The following is a 19,072-nucleotide window of genomic DNA, read 5'->3' as shown; positions in this document are numbered from 1 at the left end:
ATTTTTGGGATCCCATGCCTTATTGGCTAATGGTTGTGTTATGTCTCGTGTTGGAAGCTCTATGATAGCTCTAATAGCCAAGGCTTACAATGTACCAACTCTAGTCTGTTGTGAAACATATAAATTCTGTGAACGGGTCCAAACAGATTCATTTGTATTTAATGAACTTGGTAAGTTGTCATATCTTTTTTATTCCAATAATCAATGCCGAAACATATACCTATTTTATGTATTTAAACATACATTATGCAAGAGCTAAATCTGCCTATTGCAGGCCTTTCTTTAGGCCTGAAATGTTCTATAAATTATTAATTAGACATTAATTTACTTATCCAGACCATAATCAACTCTCGATGGCATCGCTAGCCAGTGATGTTTGTTGGATTAGGTGCCGATTTCCTGTTCGACTTCCATTCATAATTTAATCATGAAATGGATAATCGAGACTATGATTTTTATCCTACCGACTTTAGTAATGATGACCGAGGCTAGGCCGCAAATTCAATCGCTAAAATCTTGGTTCAGAATGGATCAATTTGACTGAAATTTTCAGCAAATTCCCTTTACATTATCTATTTTTTAACTATTATAGTGAGAACTGCCAGCTCTTTATCTAATCTCCCATAATGTATCTTTAATCCAATTATAGCACTTGATAAATTACAAATTTATTTCTTATAGGATTAACATTTCATCATCATTTACATTATTTTTGACAATATCTAATTTTTCACACCTGAATCTACACTAAAATACATTTAATTTGATTCTTCAACATTCCATTACGACAACAAAACTAAAATATCACCTGTCTTATATTCAGTTGGAAATGAAATTGGGTATAATTTGTATATAATATCTTACTGTTCTGCATCCTCAGTATCCCCAGTGGTCTCATTCCGATCCATTCCACTAACCCCTGGGTTCATCCATGGGGTAGACACATATCCAAATTATCTGCCCTTGATGACTGGGCTATTTTTATTGACCAATCAAAGATATTGTTTAATACAAAGGAAGCTGGCAAAGGGAAGTAACTCTTATCCAGGTGCAACAATATAGCCGCCTTATTGTTGTGAACGTAAGCAGTGAGGCTAAGACTGGTGTGTACGATCTATGATCAAGGGCAGATAATTTGAATAAGTGAATATCCCAGGGTATAGTGGAGTAGAACGGAATGAGGCGTCTGGGGATACCAAGAATGAATGATAAGTGACTTTAGAATAAAACATCCATTTCTTATTAATAACTGACATTTATTTAATTTTTGTGAATTTTTTTTAAGGTGATCCAAATGATTTAGTAAAAATTGGAAATAAAGCGCCAGTTTTAACAGATTGGAAGGACTATAATTCTCTGACACTACTCAACCTGGTGTACGATGTGACACCACCGGAACTTATTACAGCTGTTATTACAGAGTTTGATATGATACCTTGTACCTCTGTACCTGTGGTCCTACGTGTTAAACATACACAAACTAGTGAAACTTAAACTCTCATTTATGGTATACTCTATATAGTTGTGTCATTAGGGATTCCAAATAAAAAATGACTGGTACCAGATTAAGAGTTTGACACAATAACTTGTACTTCTGTACCTGTAGTCCTATGTGTTAAACATACACAAACTAGTGAAACTTAAACTCTGATTTATAGGACACGCTTTATAAAACATCAGTAGGCACTTCTCATGTTCTCATATTCAAACATGGTTTATATGGTTTGTCCTGAAAGTATTTATCGAGTGGTTATTTCCAATAAAAGTATGACATATTTGGTATATATGGAAAGTATATAGACACCCAATCATAGCTTGACTGAGGGAGCGGTTGTTATTTCTTGATCAATTGTTTGAACGGTTTTGGAAACATTGGGTGGGGGGTGTCAACATACAAAAGATTCTGCAATTAAACAGTGTAAAAAAGAAGTTGAAAGAAAATAATTCGAGAATTTAATTAGGCCGCAGTATGTTTGGTAAATGGACAGTAAGTAATGAAAAATATATTATGCAAAATGGACCCTCCCTCAGTGAAAAGATTTGACAGACATGGCTTCTAACAAGTTTATTTATAGCTTGACCTATCTCACTGCGAGTACAATGTTTTGAGAGGGATTTGAAGCAAATGTTTGATGGATTAATTAGTTTGAATATGTTTTAGTCCAAATATATCATCAAATCACACAGTTTGTATGCAGGAAAGTATCCTTAAATGTTTCAAAATGGCTGCTACCTAAAAAGGTATGATTAAAAGACCTATTCTTTAGGATTACAAAATTTCAATAGCATGGTTGAGTCGGTGAGAATTCAGCATATAAAATGATTGGAACCAAGACTATGAGGTCTTGTCCTATAGACTCACAAAATGTTTCAAAATGACTGATGCAGTTGTGTCAGTGGGCTTTCAGTATGTCGTAACTGAACATTTTCAGGTGAGGCTAAGCAGAGATAAGCAGTTTGATTTGTCAGTGCTATGGAACATGATAATTCTGATTCTAATTGCATGGGAATAGTGAAAATTGGTGTCTTGTTTCATTACATTGCTACTTTGACTAAGTTTGATAATAGAGTTATAAGCAATTTGATGCTTTATAAAAAGATAAATGTGAGACATCAGCCCCACTATGGTAGGGTGACCCGTACAGTGAAAATTTTCTCTACAGAAAGTTGGACTCGACTCAGCGAATGTGCACGCTTCAGTGGCTTGTCTCAAAGTGATTTCTGTTTAACCACGCAGTATATGAGACTATAAATAGCCATCACATGTGCAATTCTCTACACATCCATCAACTATTACAGCCGTAAAAAATCTATTGTTGACGATTCTGAATAGCAGTAAAATTTAGCTTTTTGGTTAGTACAGCAGCTTTAGAAGTTATTTTATTTTTTAAATTGCTTTATAGTTAAAGATACAATATGGGAGATTAGGTAAAGAGCTGGTAGTTCTCACTATAAAAGTTAAAAAATAAATACTGTAAAGGGAATTCGCTGAAAATTTAAGTCAAATTGATCCACTATGAACCGAGATTTTAGCGATTGAATTTTCGGCCTAGCCTCGTCATCATTACTAAAGTCGGTAGGATAAAATCGGAACCTAATCCAATAAACATCGCAGGTTTAGCGATGCCATCGAGAGTTGAATATGGTCTGGATAAGTTAATTAATGTCTAATAATTTAGATAACATTAAGGCCTAAAGAAAGACCTGCAATAGGCAGATGTAGCTCTTGCATAATGTATGTTTAACTGTACCATATCTCTGAAACACTTTCGTTAGGCAAGAACTTGATACTAGCAATAGTTTCATTTTACTTTTACAAGGTTCTTAAAACAATTGAGTTGCTTAACGTGCGTGTTTCTAAATTCGATTTCTTGTTCGAACTTTCTGTTATGTTTCTTAATTATCCCGGCCTGTCAATCAGACGTAGAATGGTCAGTAGACTGGTTAAGCGAAACTAAATTCAAAACAAGGGCACGTAACCTATTTTTTACTCACAAGTGCCTGGATGTTATGGCCGACACTCAATAACTATCCTTCAGTCAATTATTTATGGATGGTTAAATGGTCATAGCTTATTAAGTATAACATGACTGTTTATTTAGTGACTATAAATCTGCGAAACTGATTTAAGGCTTGGTATATATATATATATATATATATATATATATATATATATATATATTGTGGTGTAATTGACAAGATATTTGGAGATATTTATTTATGGTGGGTCACCCTAACTATGACTTGTACTTATTGAATTCAGAAATCTAAGAATTATTTCATTGTTGACGATCATAAAACTTTTGAAAAGTTGACTTGAGTCCAGTTGGTAAATATCCCTGTTTCAGCAATTTTAAAGTTAACTGTTTGCTACCGACCATGAAGTCAATGTATAAAACGAGCATGCTCTGGCATAACCATTTTGCAGGAAAGCACCCACCCAATATGCTGGCGATTTATACACAATGAAAAGATAGGTTGCCAGGCAACGAAACATACGCCCACAGCGGCTAAATCGTCCGAGCGGTCGACAAGGGTTGTCGCATATTTATTCCTTTGTAGGTAATTGGGGGCCTTTACAAGACAGTTCCATACAGATCAGATTATAATTTTTGCTGTTTGAGGGTTCACAAGGTTCTACAAATTGAAACAAGGGTCTCAACCTATCTTTGTACTATTCAAACAACTAGACAGCTGTCCTTGTCAGGCCCTCCATCTTGCACCACTGACATGGGGAACCCACTCTGAAAAATGTGATTAACTTTCTCGGCCAACACTGGGATCGAACCAGTGACATCCAGACAGCGAGCCAGCGTCTTAACTCACTTAGCCACCATGGCTCTTATATTGAGTTCCAACTGTCAAAGGATATTTTACATGCACGCCATTGTATACACAAGGACCTCTTTTTTTCCCATCCGAATGACTAGACAGCTGTCCTTGTCACGTACAACCGGGGAATCGAAACCACGCCAGTTTGACTCAATGAGAGACTTTATGATACGGCAACTCGATTATCACAGGCAGACATTTTAGCTTGAAAGCGCGAGACTTGGTATTCGCGACGATCGAGGAATCTGATATGCTCACAAGTTGGGCTTGTACCCAGTCGAAATTAGTGCTGCAATATGCATGGTATTACGTGAAGGCCTTGATAAGATTTACGTAGTTAAACAAGATGGAGTCTAACCAGGTTTTTATTTCATGAAATCATTCTACATATAATAATACATGTATTAATATATATAACAATCCCATCAAAATAGGGTCAAAAAAGACATAGCAAATCTTACAAGTAATTTGCAAATTTTCATTAATCAACTTCTGAAGAAACACACCAGACACAATTCTACAGAATACCGTTTATGTTTAATACTGAGATATATTATGTATTGTTTAATGGTATAGAGCGAGACATTGCGTAATATATTGTAACAACAAGAGGATCGTAGGCCCGAGTGTTTTTACAATATATTACGCAATGTCTTAAGCTCGAGACCATTAAACAACTTAAAATGCAGACACTTGCACGTGCTTTTACAGTGAAATACGTCACGCGAGTCCAATATTTCACTAGTATAAATAATGTACGATTGGCAAGTTGCACGTACAATTATTTGAAATAATGGTACGCCAACATCAAAGGTGACGTCACATCTGTATTTTAATTAGTGTTAAAGGAAGCAAGTCCCTAACTCAATATCATCCACAGTTTTCGACATTGCAAACAACGACTTACTGGTCAATTTAAATCAACATTGATGTTGTTATCTTACTGTGAAAATATAGGCTTCTGGTATGCAATATTTAAGACAAAATTTTTAGGTTTTGAAATTTTAAACTAAACATCTTTCACATGATTCAAGTGGCCATTTATTTATCAACATCCCGAAGAGAAGCCTTGTTGACTTTTCTGTATCAAGCAATGATAGTAAAACATAGCTCAGTATAATTATATTCGATAAAATTGTGTCCTGTGGAATTCCAGTTCCATTATTAAAGATAAATGAAGCATTTTATGTGATTAAGAGTTACCAGCATTGATAGTGTAACATGATTTAAATAAAACTATATATCCTACCCTAATAGACTCATCGAGTGAAATGTTGTTGCCAAAATAAAAATAAAATAACAGCTGGCAAACATTGAGGCAAAGTTAAAGTGGCTAGTTTTGATTAATAAAGACAATCTGCCTTGAACTTGTAAATGATTTTCAATATTTTCCCCAAAACTGATTAAGGCCTGTTTTCCATGTACGTGCATCTAAAGCAAATGTAATGGGATCGTAACCGGCTGAAACACGTACATGAAAAGCCGGCTGAAGGATAATCAAATGTATAAACATTCTGAAACCCTTCAAATAACAACAGCAGCCCTTCACCGATTTCTAGTTACAAACTCTCGATATGAAACCAGGAGAGCCCTTGAGGTCTAAAAGCCTTAAAACATAAAGTAGGTTGCTAATGTTAAATTCAGAGCTCACAACATCCTCAGTTTCCCCGGTAGTATCATTCCGTTCTATTCCACAATATCCTAGGTTCATTTACAGGCTTTCCACAAATTCAAATTATCTGCCCTTGGGTCGTTTGTTGATTCTCAAACCAATCAAAAAAGTGTTTATGTACCAGTCTTAGATTCATTGTTTACAATAATCTTAGTTGCAATAAAAGGTGAGTTATTTCCCTTCGCTCACTCGATTGGTCGAAAAAAAATAGCCCAAGTATCAAGGGCAGATAATTTGACTATGCATCGCCCCTGTGAATGAACCCAGGGTATTGTGCAATGGAACGAAACAAGATACCGAAGAGTTAGAACTAATAAAAATAATCGATTTCTATAGTTTTTCAGGCCTATTCCTACCAAATTTTTAGCTTTCGTTAATCAATGTTTATTTAAAATAATGGAATTTGGACTGGTGTTTGTCAACTTTGAAATATAATTTACTAAAATTAATTCAAGGAAATCAACTAATATCCAAAACAAACAGATACAGTAAAATATATTGATTTAAAATTAGAAACCCCAAAATGCACCAGAAATTATCAATTCCAGTCAATCAAATATGTAAATAGCATTGGAATAATGAATAGTAAAGTCGACATTCAATGTGAGCTCCACTGTATGATAAAATTTTCCTTATAAGTCTTGGTTTAATACCATATAGAATTCAAGTAAATTTGAATTGATCCAAATACACAAACTCGCATCAGTGTCTGTGTACATTCAAACATCTTATAGATAATTATTTCAACAAATTGGCAAGTCGACTCTAAATATCTTTCAATGATTAAGCAATACTTTTTATTAAATTGAGGAGTCTCTAAATATCTTTCAAGTTATAGATAATTATTTAAATGATTCAGCAATACCTTTAATTAAATTGAGTCGACTCCTAAACATCTTTCAAGTTATAGATAATTATTTCAATGATTCAGCAATACTTTTTATTAAATTGAGTCGACTCTAAACATCTTTTAAGTTATATACAATTATTTAAACGATTCAGCAATACCTATAATAAAATTGAGTAGAACCTCAAATGTATTAGTAATATTCATTTCAATTTCATCACACAAATACAAAGAAATTTTACAGTACGAGTGGCAGCACCAGAATTTTTCAGTAGGGGGTGAGGGGGTTTTCAAAACATTTTTCAGTGGGAGTTGGTTGGGTTTTCATTGAAAATTTTCAAAAATTACCCTGCAAAATACACTATTTGAAGAATGTACTTGTAAAGGATCACAATCTACACAAATATTTGCATCTCAATCTGATTCAAATACAGATCTATATTTCGTTTCGTTTTTTTTATACTTTTGATGACCTACACTACATGAAGATCTGACCAGCTGTAGTGGAAGGTCGCATCAGGGGTCATACGAGCGGCATTTGACCCTATGGCGTCAATCAGCGGTGACGTTTCTAGTGGTTTACCTACAGTTCCATAACAGACTGTTTCATTGGCTAATCCCTCACATTAACCAGAACATGGGTTATATAACAACTCTTCCAGATCCTAGTGTAGTAAAGACAAGAAAAATGAAACTTTGAACTATAAAAAACGAAACGAAATAGGATCTGTGTTTTAATCAGATTGTTTGCACCTTCGCATTACCAGAAATATTGGTGCATAGATGTGGTTCCCATCATATCAAATTTACATCCATTGATTTTTGTAAGTCTCCACCCCCTTGGTGCTGCCACTTCAGTACTGTACTCTTCAAATAGTGTTAGAAAAATTTATAGAAAAATAATCATCTAATCATTTCTTGTGGCGCAGGAACTTTTATTTCAAGTGGGTTGGCAGACTTTAAATTCTATGGGGGCAGGGTTTTTCTCCCCCAGCCATAGGAAAATATTTGGAAATTGATGTATCCTCGATCATTTTTTTAGTATATATGTAAGGATATACCTACTTCAAACGGATGAAATATACATGGCTGTGCATGCTAGGTCATATAAGGGTTAACTGCTGGAGACTACTCACATAACTCTATCTTGTAGAATGCAAAATTACCTATGAACAAAAATGTGGGTTGGCAAAATAGGCCTTTTGCCGACTACCTGTAAAGTTCGTCTCTGAACACCAACCCAGTCAAGCGTGTTCCTGCACCACTGATTATCACATCGTAAGTTACAAATATAATACTACTAATTCTATGTTATTTAATTTATTGCTACTGTTAATTACCCTATCCGTAACCAGCAAACTATTAATTATAAATATACACAGGACATACCAGGTAACCACAGATGCTGCTAAGGGACATAACTCATTAATAACTTCCGATAAGCTGTCTCAAATTCCTGTATGACACCCATTGCTGGTAGGGTCATTAAGCCGTTACCAGTCAATATATTACAAGGTCCATGCAAATATACACAGGACACAATTCTACGGAATACAAGTTACGTTTTGTTTTGATGAGGGTTCTCATGTCTTTATATTTGTTTGATAGAAGACAAGAGAATCAATGTCAAGGTTTGACTTGAGTGTGTTTGTGTCATAATCTCTGATTGGGTGCTACTGTTCATGTGTCTGCAGTAAAGGGAGGTAACGTAGCTATAAGTTCAGGAATTGCAAAGCAATCTAGCAATGTCAAGATGTTGTAAAACTTGCAGTCGTTGCTTCTAGAACATGCTGATATCGGTAAAACATATAGTACCCATATCAGCACATTAATATAACACATGTGAGAAAGTAAGATTGTAACATGTATATATTTAATCTCAATTTTGGGTATAAAAAGAGTTTAAATGTCACATCATTGTATTCCATAGAATTGTAACCTTTGTATTCCAGGTCAATTATTGAATAACATCCAAACTGTTTTTTAATAACAAATCTGACTTTCCAATATTCCACTAAAGGCACAAATAAACACTGTATGTTATTAAACTGTAAAAAGTTGGTAATTTTTTATTTAAGTCATTAATTTGAATATTAAAGATGCATTATGTAAGATTTAGATAAAGAGCTGGCCGTTTTGCTATAATAGTTCGAAAATAGATAATGAAAAATGAATATATTGGAAATTTCATTTAAATTACTTTATTATAAGCAAAGTTATCACTGTTTGAAGTTTTGATATAAATAAATTATTTATCCTTGCAGCAACGTTACTTGTTAATCGAGACTCAGTCTCACTTTTCCATTTTTAAATGAAATCATTAAATGGTATAATCTGTTACATCCAATGATCTAGAGGGTTGATTATTGAATGTCATGCAAATAAATGTCTAAATATATCATTTGAAGCCAAAAAAAATCCTGAGATTTAGCTCTTACATAATGCATCTTTAAATTAAAATCTTTTAAAAATACAGCCTTTTCATTGGCTGATAGCCAAGATCCTAGCACAAAATTTCGACCTTAGCAAATGAACAGGCAGTATTTCCGGGCTAGAATAGATAGATCGAGTTGCATAGTCCTTGTTAATTTATATCAGTACCAATAAAATGAATATCAATATTTTAAGAATACTGCCTTTTCATAGGCCCAAATTTTAGCTCTCAGCCAATTAACAGCTAAAATTCTCATGTTTGTATACATTGAATTGCGTAGTCCGTACCAATAGATTAAATACCATAGATTAAATCTGTGAATTTAAAAAACTTCTACAAAAATTACATAAATGCTACTTTATCTTTTGAGTTCACAGCAGAAAAAGTGGCACAGATAGCAGCGAAAACTGTTTTAGGAGGTTGTGAAGCATCAACTGCCACGTGTAAACCTTTTTTACTATAATAATCAACCAATGGTTTTGTTTGTCTGTGATAAGAATCTAATCTTTTTTTTAATGCCTCTTCGTTATCGTCTGATCTCTTAATAAGTGGTTCACCGGTCAGCTGAAAGACAGAGAAATAGAGTATTACAATATCTGATTAGAGAGAGAGAGAGAGAGATGATTTAACGTCCACTTGACACAAACTAGATCATTTCGGGACTAACACATGGCTCAATTTTATTTCAATAATTCACTTGTGCGTATGGGTTTTTAGCAGTGGGAGGGAGCCGGAAGACCCGGAGAAAACCCACAAGGTTAGACAGGCAACCTTACTCCTTGTCACATACAACCGGGTAATCAAAATCATGCCAGATGACTCAATGACAGAGCTTATGATACAGTGCACACATGCTAACCATTCGGCCATCCTATCCTCCTCTCTGATTAAAACACAGATCATATTTCATGTAGTTTATTATAGTTGAAAATTTCATTTTACTTGTCTTTCATTTTGCTAGCACAATATCAGTCATTGTTTTTTAAGAGAGCGATCGCTCTCGAGTGATTGTTGCTCATCTGAATGTCGACCCAGGGGGAGGTTTTTTTCTCTCCCCTTAAGATCTTCAGAAACATTTCCCATACACACAACTAATCACTCTCCTTAATATCAGATTACTCTCCTTAATTTCTAAATCACTCTTCTTATCGAAACTGGGAGAGCTTTTTTACAGGACTGATTTTCTCAATTTGTTGATTAAGGGGAGTTTTTATTGGCTCTCCTCTAAAATACAAACAACAATGACTAAAATGAAATAAATGGGGTTTAACGTCCTACTGTTATGCTTGAACTGGGTTAATGAAGACAGGCATACATCATACAGTGTGCTATGAGGGAAATTTTGCCCAGACAGCAGCACTACGGCCTACTCTTATATCGAATTCCAACTATCAAAGGATCTTTTACGTGCACACCAATGTGTACACAGGACCTCACTTTTTCGTCCCATCCGCAGGACTAGACAGCTGTCCTTGTCAGGCCCTCCATCCTGCATCACTGACAAGGGGGAACCACGCCGGAAAATCTGGATGAACTTTCTCGGCCAATGCAGGGATCGAACACCCGACCTCCAGGCTAGCGAGAACAACGACGGAAATATCCACTTACATCATCTTTCATATGTACTTTAGGTGGATGGAACTCGACATGATAACTTCTACCGCTAGATGGGTGAATTAGACGTCCTGTAATACGTCGAACTAATAGAGAATCATCTATAGAAAACTCAATTACAGCATCTAATGATGTATGTCTTCTCTCCAATAATCTGTCTAACTAATAAAAAAACAAAAAGCAAATTATTACAGTTAAATTACTTCACTCTGAGCCTAGATATCTAACCTTGGTTGTCATTACTACCATCGTTACAATAATAAACAAAGTCTCGATTATCCATTTTTATAACAACCGCAATGACCACAAAACGTATTTAAATCTACTTATATCCATCCAATGGTATCGAGAGTTGATTATGGTCTTGGCGAGAGAGAGAGAGAAATGGGGTTTAACGTCCACTCGACACAAACTAAGTCATTTCGGGACTAACATATGGTTTCATTTTCTTTCAATAATTCACTTGCACGTAGGGGTCTTTAGCAGTGGGAGGAAACAGGGGGACCATGGAGAAAACCAATGAGGTTGGACAGGCGACCCTCCTTCTTGTCACGTGCCATGTGAGAAATTAATGGCAAAAATATCATTTTTAAAGACCAGCCCATGGTTACTATATCAACTTTACGGCAAGTTCACACCAATCTGATTAAAATTAAGTCCGCTGTTAACGTTTAAGTATCCGACACGCCAAAACGCTTATCGATTTTTCAATTACGATCTTAATCCGGTTGATTGGCTGGTGACGTCACAGGCACTACACATAGTATATACATTATCTATACAATATCTCACCGTATGTACAATATAGCACTATCAATACACACGGCAACTGGGCAAGCGTCTATTGACGGTCGAATTACCACGTGACTGGCCTAATCATAATCACCTAATTATCGTCTTTCATTGGTATAGATTAGACATTTGTGATTGGAATATTTTAGAGTAAATTTAAAATGTCGTATCATGCCGTAGATCAATTTAAGCTGTCTTTGTTTAAATAGGCCACGTGTCAAATGAAGATGTCGATATATTCATTATTAGCTATATATAATAATAATAACCATTTCTATACATAAAGAACAACTACAGTGAATATGGAATTTTCCGATGACTATGCATAACATGTACAATAGATCGCACTCATTTCTCTGCCAATTAACGCTTGGTATCTTATTATCATGTACCGTTCCACGTACTACGGGTGTAGTAAATGAGGTTAAACTTCGCCGCGAAAATTGCACGGGATCATTCGTGGAGTTCCTGGTGCCGTTTGGTGAGTGATTAAACTGTCAATGCTGTTGTTGTTGTTGTTTATTACAAATTTAACGTCCAATACATAATGCATGATATTATGGACAGGTTGATTTGATTAAGTTATTTACTTAAATAAAAAATAGAAGTTAGGTAAAAACACTAAATAATAAAAAGTTCTTGTATATCTAAACGTCACTTTAAAACAGATTTAAAATAATTAAAAGTTCTTGTATATCTAAAAATCACTTTAAAACACGGTTTTAAAAATGGCTTGAAAATCTTTGTCGTGGGAAGAGAGGGCGGGTCATCTTCTCACTTTGTCATAATGAAAGTTAAAATAGGAGATGCAATTGTAAAATACTTTTATTATAAAGAAGATAACCGATGTTAGACATAATCTAATCGTATCAAAAACGTTAATTCATCCATCAATTAAATGTTGTTTAAACGCCAATCAACAAACAATACAAGGCTACTTGATTACAAAAACACCGGTGAGCAATAATTATTGGGTATATAGTAATTTTAAACAACTTATTAGTAAAACTTAATTTATTTTATACAATTAATGTGTGTGTGTATGATTCTACCATTAGTTCGTTCATGAGGTATTACGCACACGTTCCACTGAGAGTGATGTCTTTGATCTGGCCGGCGTAAAAAAAAAGATAATTACCTAATCAACATTCTTAATCCCACTAACACTCACTGCTAACACCAACTTGAAATTAATTTATGATCCATGCCTGTATAACTTTTATAGTCGGATTGATTAATTAATGACAGATATTAACGACACTACAATTTATGTGGAAAAGCGAAGTGCTCGCAGTAAAAACCACATATTATAACTGGACCCGTATATTTTTTACATATTAAAAGTGTTCGTCCAATAAGTTCCATATTGTAAAAAATTAATTAAGAGTTCAGGACTTCAAAGTTTAAAAGTTGTAGGCACTCTAAATTGGATCTTAAATTAAAATGAATTACAAAACAAATTATTCCGTAGTCAATTGTTTTATTTATATGGGGGGGTTAAGGAATCATTCAGGCGTTAAAGAATACACACGCCGGCTGTATATAGGTAATTAAGGAATAAACATTCCGAATATGCATTCGGTCACTGTGACGTCACTGGCGTCTGAGGGGATTAAGAGTGTTTTCGATAATTGGCAAAGCCGTTTTTATGGAAGGTCTATTTTTATGACTTTGAATGAAGATAACTGAATTAATTTCAACCAGATTGGCGTGAACTTGCCGTAAAGTGGATATAGTAACCATTGGCTACACGTATCTCAAATCTTCTGGGACCATCTTATGTGCACTTTAACTTCAAATTCCAACGTTGGAAAATGGCTGCCCCATGTTGTCAATAGCAAAACAGTGGAGGTAATTGTGTTGTTATTTCCTGTGTCATAGATTTTTAAGGGTGGGAAATAATGCCCATGATCGTATAATAGTGATTTGATAACCTATTGAGCAAAAGAGTAAAGACATAGAAATAATTATGTTTTGACTTTCTTAGAAAATTTGAAATTCTCGCTTTAACACACCTAATTTAAAAAATTGGAAAAATCCAACTAAATGATTTGAAAAGCCTAACGTAAACCTTTTCAAATGTGACTTGGATTTAAAAATATTTTCGAACCCTCTGGACAAGTAAAATACGATGTAATGGATAATTTACACAACAGGTAGGACACATAAACATCTAATACTTAGAATAAGGCTATTATTTATTTTCTGGAGCTGTCAAGCCAGCAAGAGTGTTATTGTCCCTTTAACATGAATTTGACGAGTATCTATTTAATCCGACTAAATCCAAGACAGGTGATTATCTATGTTAGATATTTTGGTTTTGCCGACTGGAGATAGTAATGCAGTAATTGTACCTATTTTATCAACCGGATTAAAACACAGATCGGATTAAAACACAGATCGTATTTCGTTTCATTTTTTATAGTTCAAAATTTCTTTTATTTGTCTTTACTACACTAGGATCTAGAAGAGTTGTTATATTATATAACCAGCGTTCTGGATGGTGTGAGAGATTAGCCAATGAAACCATCTGTTACAACGACTTCTTGGCGTGCCATGCACGTAATTGTGGGTAAACCACTAGAAACGTCAATACTGATTGATTAAAGAATGTCTGACATCATAGGGTCAAAAGGCGTTCGTACAACCACTGACGCGACCTACCAGTACAACTGGTCAGATCTTTGTTTAGTGTAGGCCATCGAAAGTATCAAAAAACAAAACGAAATATAAATCTGTGTTTTAATCAAATTGTTATTTTATCACACTACACAACATGTTAATACAATGTTAACAGCATGTTTATACATGTATTTCAATGCTATTTATAATTTGTGGAGTCGTGTTTCACTGCTTATCATATACATGATTACAGCATTGGTCAAATTACACCTGATCTCACCTTGGGATAAAAGATTATTGATATGCATGTAGTAATAAAAAATACTGAACACAATCATGTATCAACTAGCCTTGTTTAATTTTAAACATGGATTATGCAAGAGCTAAATCTGCCCATTGTAGGTCTTTCTTTGGGCCTGAAATGTTGTATAAACTACTAATTAGACATTTATTACTTATCCAGACCATAATCTACTCTTGTTAGCTAGCGATATTCAGTGGATTTGTATACATATTTTGATGGATGATTTAACGTAAAAATGGATAATCGCGACTTTTATTATCATACCAACTGTAGTTATGACATTTGAGGCTAGCCTAAAATTAAGTTGCTAAATATCTTGGTTTAGACTGAAGCAAGGGGAAACATTGGAAAATCCTTCTGAACTTTCTCGGCCAATGCAGGGATCGAACATGTGACCTCCAGGTTAGCATCTCTGCATCTTACCCACGTAGCCACCGTGGCAGGTGGCTCTGACTTTTTTTATAAGATTTTACTACAAATACTTACAGCTTCTGCTTGACCTACGGTTCTTGGGAAACCATCCAATAAAAATCCATTCCGACACATAGGTTTATTTAAGTTGAGGTCAATCATTTCTACGACAAGGTTGTCGGATACAAGCTGACCATCATCCATTACTTTCTTGATTCGTTTACCTAATTCATTACCTGATGCCACTACAGCTCGTAACATATCTCCTGTAATAAAATAAAATGGGGTTTGACCTAGGGCTGGATATTGCCACTGCAGGCACAATAAGATACATATATGTATTGCGATTCTGGTGCTACGATACAATTCATATCACAATTTATAACCAGGCCAATGTTAGGAGTGACCGGTTACTTATTTAAACGACAAAAAGTGTCTTGCAATTCAATACGTGAATCACAATACATCGATTTAGCCTACTCTTACGATGAATTTCATTTGTCATGGGATCTTTTACATTAATGCTAATGTGTACATGGGACCTCAGTTTTACGTCCCATCCAAACGACTAACACTCAGGCATAATGGCATGGAGGGAAATTTCGCATCTATTTCCAACTGTTCTTTTACGTGAATGCCAAAAAAACATGGTTTATTCGTGTCATCTGAATGAATGGACAGTTGTCAAATGTCCAACCAGGAATATGCCCAATCCGGCATCAAGATATGGTGAATAATATTCAAACTCCCAAAAATGTATGACAGGTAAAATTTCCAAACACCATCCCTGGTTCATTGGATATCAAATTAAATGACAAATAGAGAATTTTTATTCAACAATGTCCAATATTACCTGTTGATAAATGGCAAACACAGAATTTTTCAGCCATCAAAGGAGCCTGAAATAAACAATAAAAAAAAATAATATATTTACTCCTCAGTGTGTTATGAGGAACATTTTGTCCACGCAGCGGCACTAAGGCCTATTCTTATTTCGAATTCTAACCATCAAAGTTTCTTTTACATGCATGCCAATGTTTACACAGGAACTTGATTTTTAGTTCCAAGCCACGACCTCCGTCCTGCACCAATGACAAAAGGGAACCACTTTGGAAAATCCTGATGATGTTTCTTGACAAACATTGGGAACGAACTCAAGATCTCCTGGTTGGCGAGCCATCATCCTATTCACTGAATAATCGTGTCTTCCTCAAACATAATTAAAATTAAAAATAATGTATTACGGTATATGTCCCGATTCATGAAACATGTTACGCCTTATTTCACACATTTTAACCAATTTATTTCTATTTAATACAACAGCAGTGAATATTTGCTAAGTCGGATGACATCGGTGTGGCTTAATGAGTCCCCAATATTCACTTTTTTCTTTCTGCAAACTAAATTCTAGAACATTTTTTAGAAGTATTAGAAAATAAAGGTGTTTGAAGTATATCTAAATAAAAAATATTTCCTATTTAGTGTAAATTGGTATATAAAATGCATTAACGGCACCATTCTGCCCGGCCAAGTTCACGCTAATGTCTTACATGGAATCAATGATTGACGCCTTGAGATCTGACGTCACATGTTGAACTTATAAAGGTAAGTCATACTACAGAGATATTAGAAGGCTTTAGTAATACCTTTGTGAAACAGATTGGTAAGAGACAGAGAGATAGAGAAGGGGTTTAACATCCACTCAACACAAACTATGTAATTTTGGGACTAACAGTAACATATTGGTCAATTTTATTTCAATAATTTGCTTGCACATAGGAGTTTTTAGCAGTGGGAGGAAAACAAAGGACCCAGAGAAAACCCATCAGGTTGGACAGGCGACCATACTCCTTGTCATGTACAACCAGGGAAACGAAACCCCACCAGTTAACTCAACAACAGACCTTATGATACAGCGCACAAACACCCACAGATTGGTAAGATGTCTGCAAATTTTCTTTAAAGTTTAAATTACCGGTACCAATGATAACAGTCATCTTAAAGACTAGTAGAGCTAAATTTCAAAAGAAAAGTCTTCAACTCTAGGGTACTTTTTCTAGCAGTCACTGCTAGGGCTATAATATAAATAGTCTTCCAATGGGTTTTGTGGATGGCACAATTATGTGGAATACCAAGTTACTTAAAACATTTATTTCTGGCGACGTTTTGTTGCGGGTTCTCTTGTCTTTACTTTAGCATTTTTTTCTCCGAAGAGAATTATTCTTAAAATTAAATTTGAGGTACATGTACTGCCACTGTAAATTTAAACTATTTTAAGTGTATATGATACTGTGTGATAGCATTATTCTTCTACCGTATACCACAAAGGATATGATAGAAAGTGGTGAATTATAAAATGAGTGGCAAATAACTAAAGTCAGTGGCGCAGGATAGACTATACTCCTTGCCATGCCCCCACCCGGTAGCACGTTCGGACTTAAATGACGACTTTTTGGACTCGGTCTGGCGACGTTTCGGACTCCGATTAATAATTAAAAGACTGTTGAAAATTTGTGTGATATATTTGTAATAGCTGGGGTGTCTTTACGTGTGTCAGAATAATCGAATCAAAAAACACAGTCGCCATTATCACTGATTGACAACTCACGTTTTTCCTCATCCACTAAAGAACTGTAAGGTTTCTTTGCGCATACTACAATAACATAGGGATTATCGGTTAATCAGCTTTAAAATACAGATGTGACGTCACCCTTTGATGTTGGCGTACCATTATTTCAAATAATCGTACGGGCAACTTGCCAAAAGTACTTTATTCATACCAGTGAGATATTAGACTAGTGTGACGTAAAAGCGCGTGCGGAGGGTCAGTATTTTAAGATGTTTAATGGTCTCGAGCTTACGACATTGCGTAATATATTGTAAAAACATTCGGGCCTACGGCCCTCATGTTGTTACAATATATTACTTAATGTCTCGCTCTCGACCATTAAACAATACTTAATTATCCCACTTTGATCGTTACCATTTCTAATATTTTCCAAAAAGAGTTTTCTTTGTACACACTAATTTATCGATTGGTATTTCTATCTATGGCAAGCTTGTCGAGGAAAGTATGTCAACGTGTACTTACAGATTATCGTTAAAAAATTCCAGAGTCTTGTAAAAACATTCAACAATGAAAATTTTGCAGTTCCTTGAGAGATCTATACGGTGCTTGATCCACGATTCCACATGCTGTACTTGATTGCGAGCGGTAAATTTTACCTGCATGTTATTTTTTATAAAATCACTTTTGGTTTATTATAGATTGATTTGACAATTGTGTTCAACCTTTCCTTTCAACTTATTCCCAAGTTCGAAACATCGAGGCCACATTTTTTGAGTCGGAAATGTTTTAAGTCCAAAATGACGCGGCACCGAAATGACATGTAATCCCCCACCCACAGCATGGTACTCAATATCCTCTACCAGTACAGTAGGGTCGTTTATAGAGAATAGATAGATTCTAGTATTGGTCTAGGCTGATAAAAAAAAAACACATAAAAACTTAAAACAAATGTAATATAAATATATCATTTCTGTCTTTTTATCATCTTTTTTCATTAGTAGTACATAAGTACAAATAAATTGTACTGAAATGGCAAGTTGCCTCTTTCTTTTTGGCAGAATCATTCTTAGACAAATGATCTTATCATATGCAATGTCAAAGCCTCACAGTTATAGTACGTGTAGTTTGATCTTAGATTTGAAGGTCGTTCATTCAATACACTACTATACTACGAAAGTCAATGCAATGTGATCAAGCATGAGACAGGTGTGTGAAATGCACATTTACCTGGGTACCTTTTCCAGACCCTGGTGGGCCGAGAAGAATAGCATTCACCCCTGTCCCCTCCTCCTGTTTTGCTAATGCTGGTGCTGCAGCTGGTGGCATTGTGGCAAAGAGAGAAAATTGAGCAAATTCGAAATATATTTTCCAGAAGAGATGAATAGCCAACTCAAATAAAAAGTCGGCCACTATGGTGAAATGAAGTGGGCGCGTTTCCGTTTCAATTTTTATTTTACGACATCACTGATAGTGTC

At 35.0% G+C, this 19,072-nt stretch overlaps 1 protein-coding gene across 1 annotated transcript; it reads right to left on the bottom strand.

Annotated features, from left to right (window-relative positions):
- Positions 1–4,681: 4,681 nt before the first annotated feature.
- On the bottom strand, positions 4,682–19,030 carry LOC126825031 (adenylate kinase). The gene is made up of 5 exons (XM_050554446.1): positions 18,825–19,030; positions 15,882–15,927; positions 15,104–15,294; positions 10,894–11,061; positions 4,682–9,849 (listed from the first exon to the last, which is right to left on the bottom strand). The coding sequence occupies exons 1-5, from the start codon at positions 18,921–18,923 to the stop codon at positions 9,628–9,630; spliced, it is 726 nt and encodes a 241-aa protein (XP_050410403.1). The 5' UTR covers positions 18,924–19,030; the 3' UTR covers positions 4,682–9,627.
- Positions 19,031–19,072: the final 42 nt, after the last annotated feature.

The sequence above is a fragment of the Patella vulgata genome, chromosome 1 (genome assembly GCF_932274485.2).
Source record: "Patella vulgata chromosome 1, xgPatVulg1.2, whole genome shotgun sequence".
In the NCBI taxonomy this organism is placed as follows: Eukaryota; Metazoa; Mollusca; class Gastropoda; family Patellidae; genus Patella; species Patella vulgata.
The sequence above is the reverse complement of the archived record's forward strand: the minus strand, read 5'-3'. Positions and strand labels throughout refer to the sequence as shown.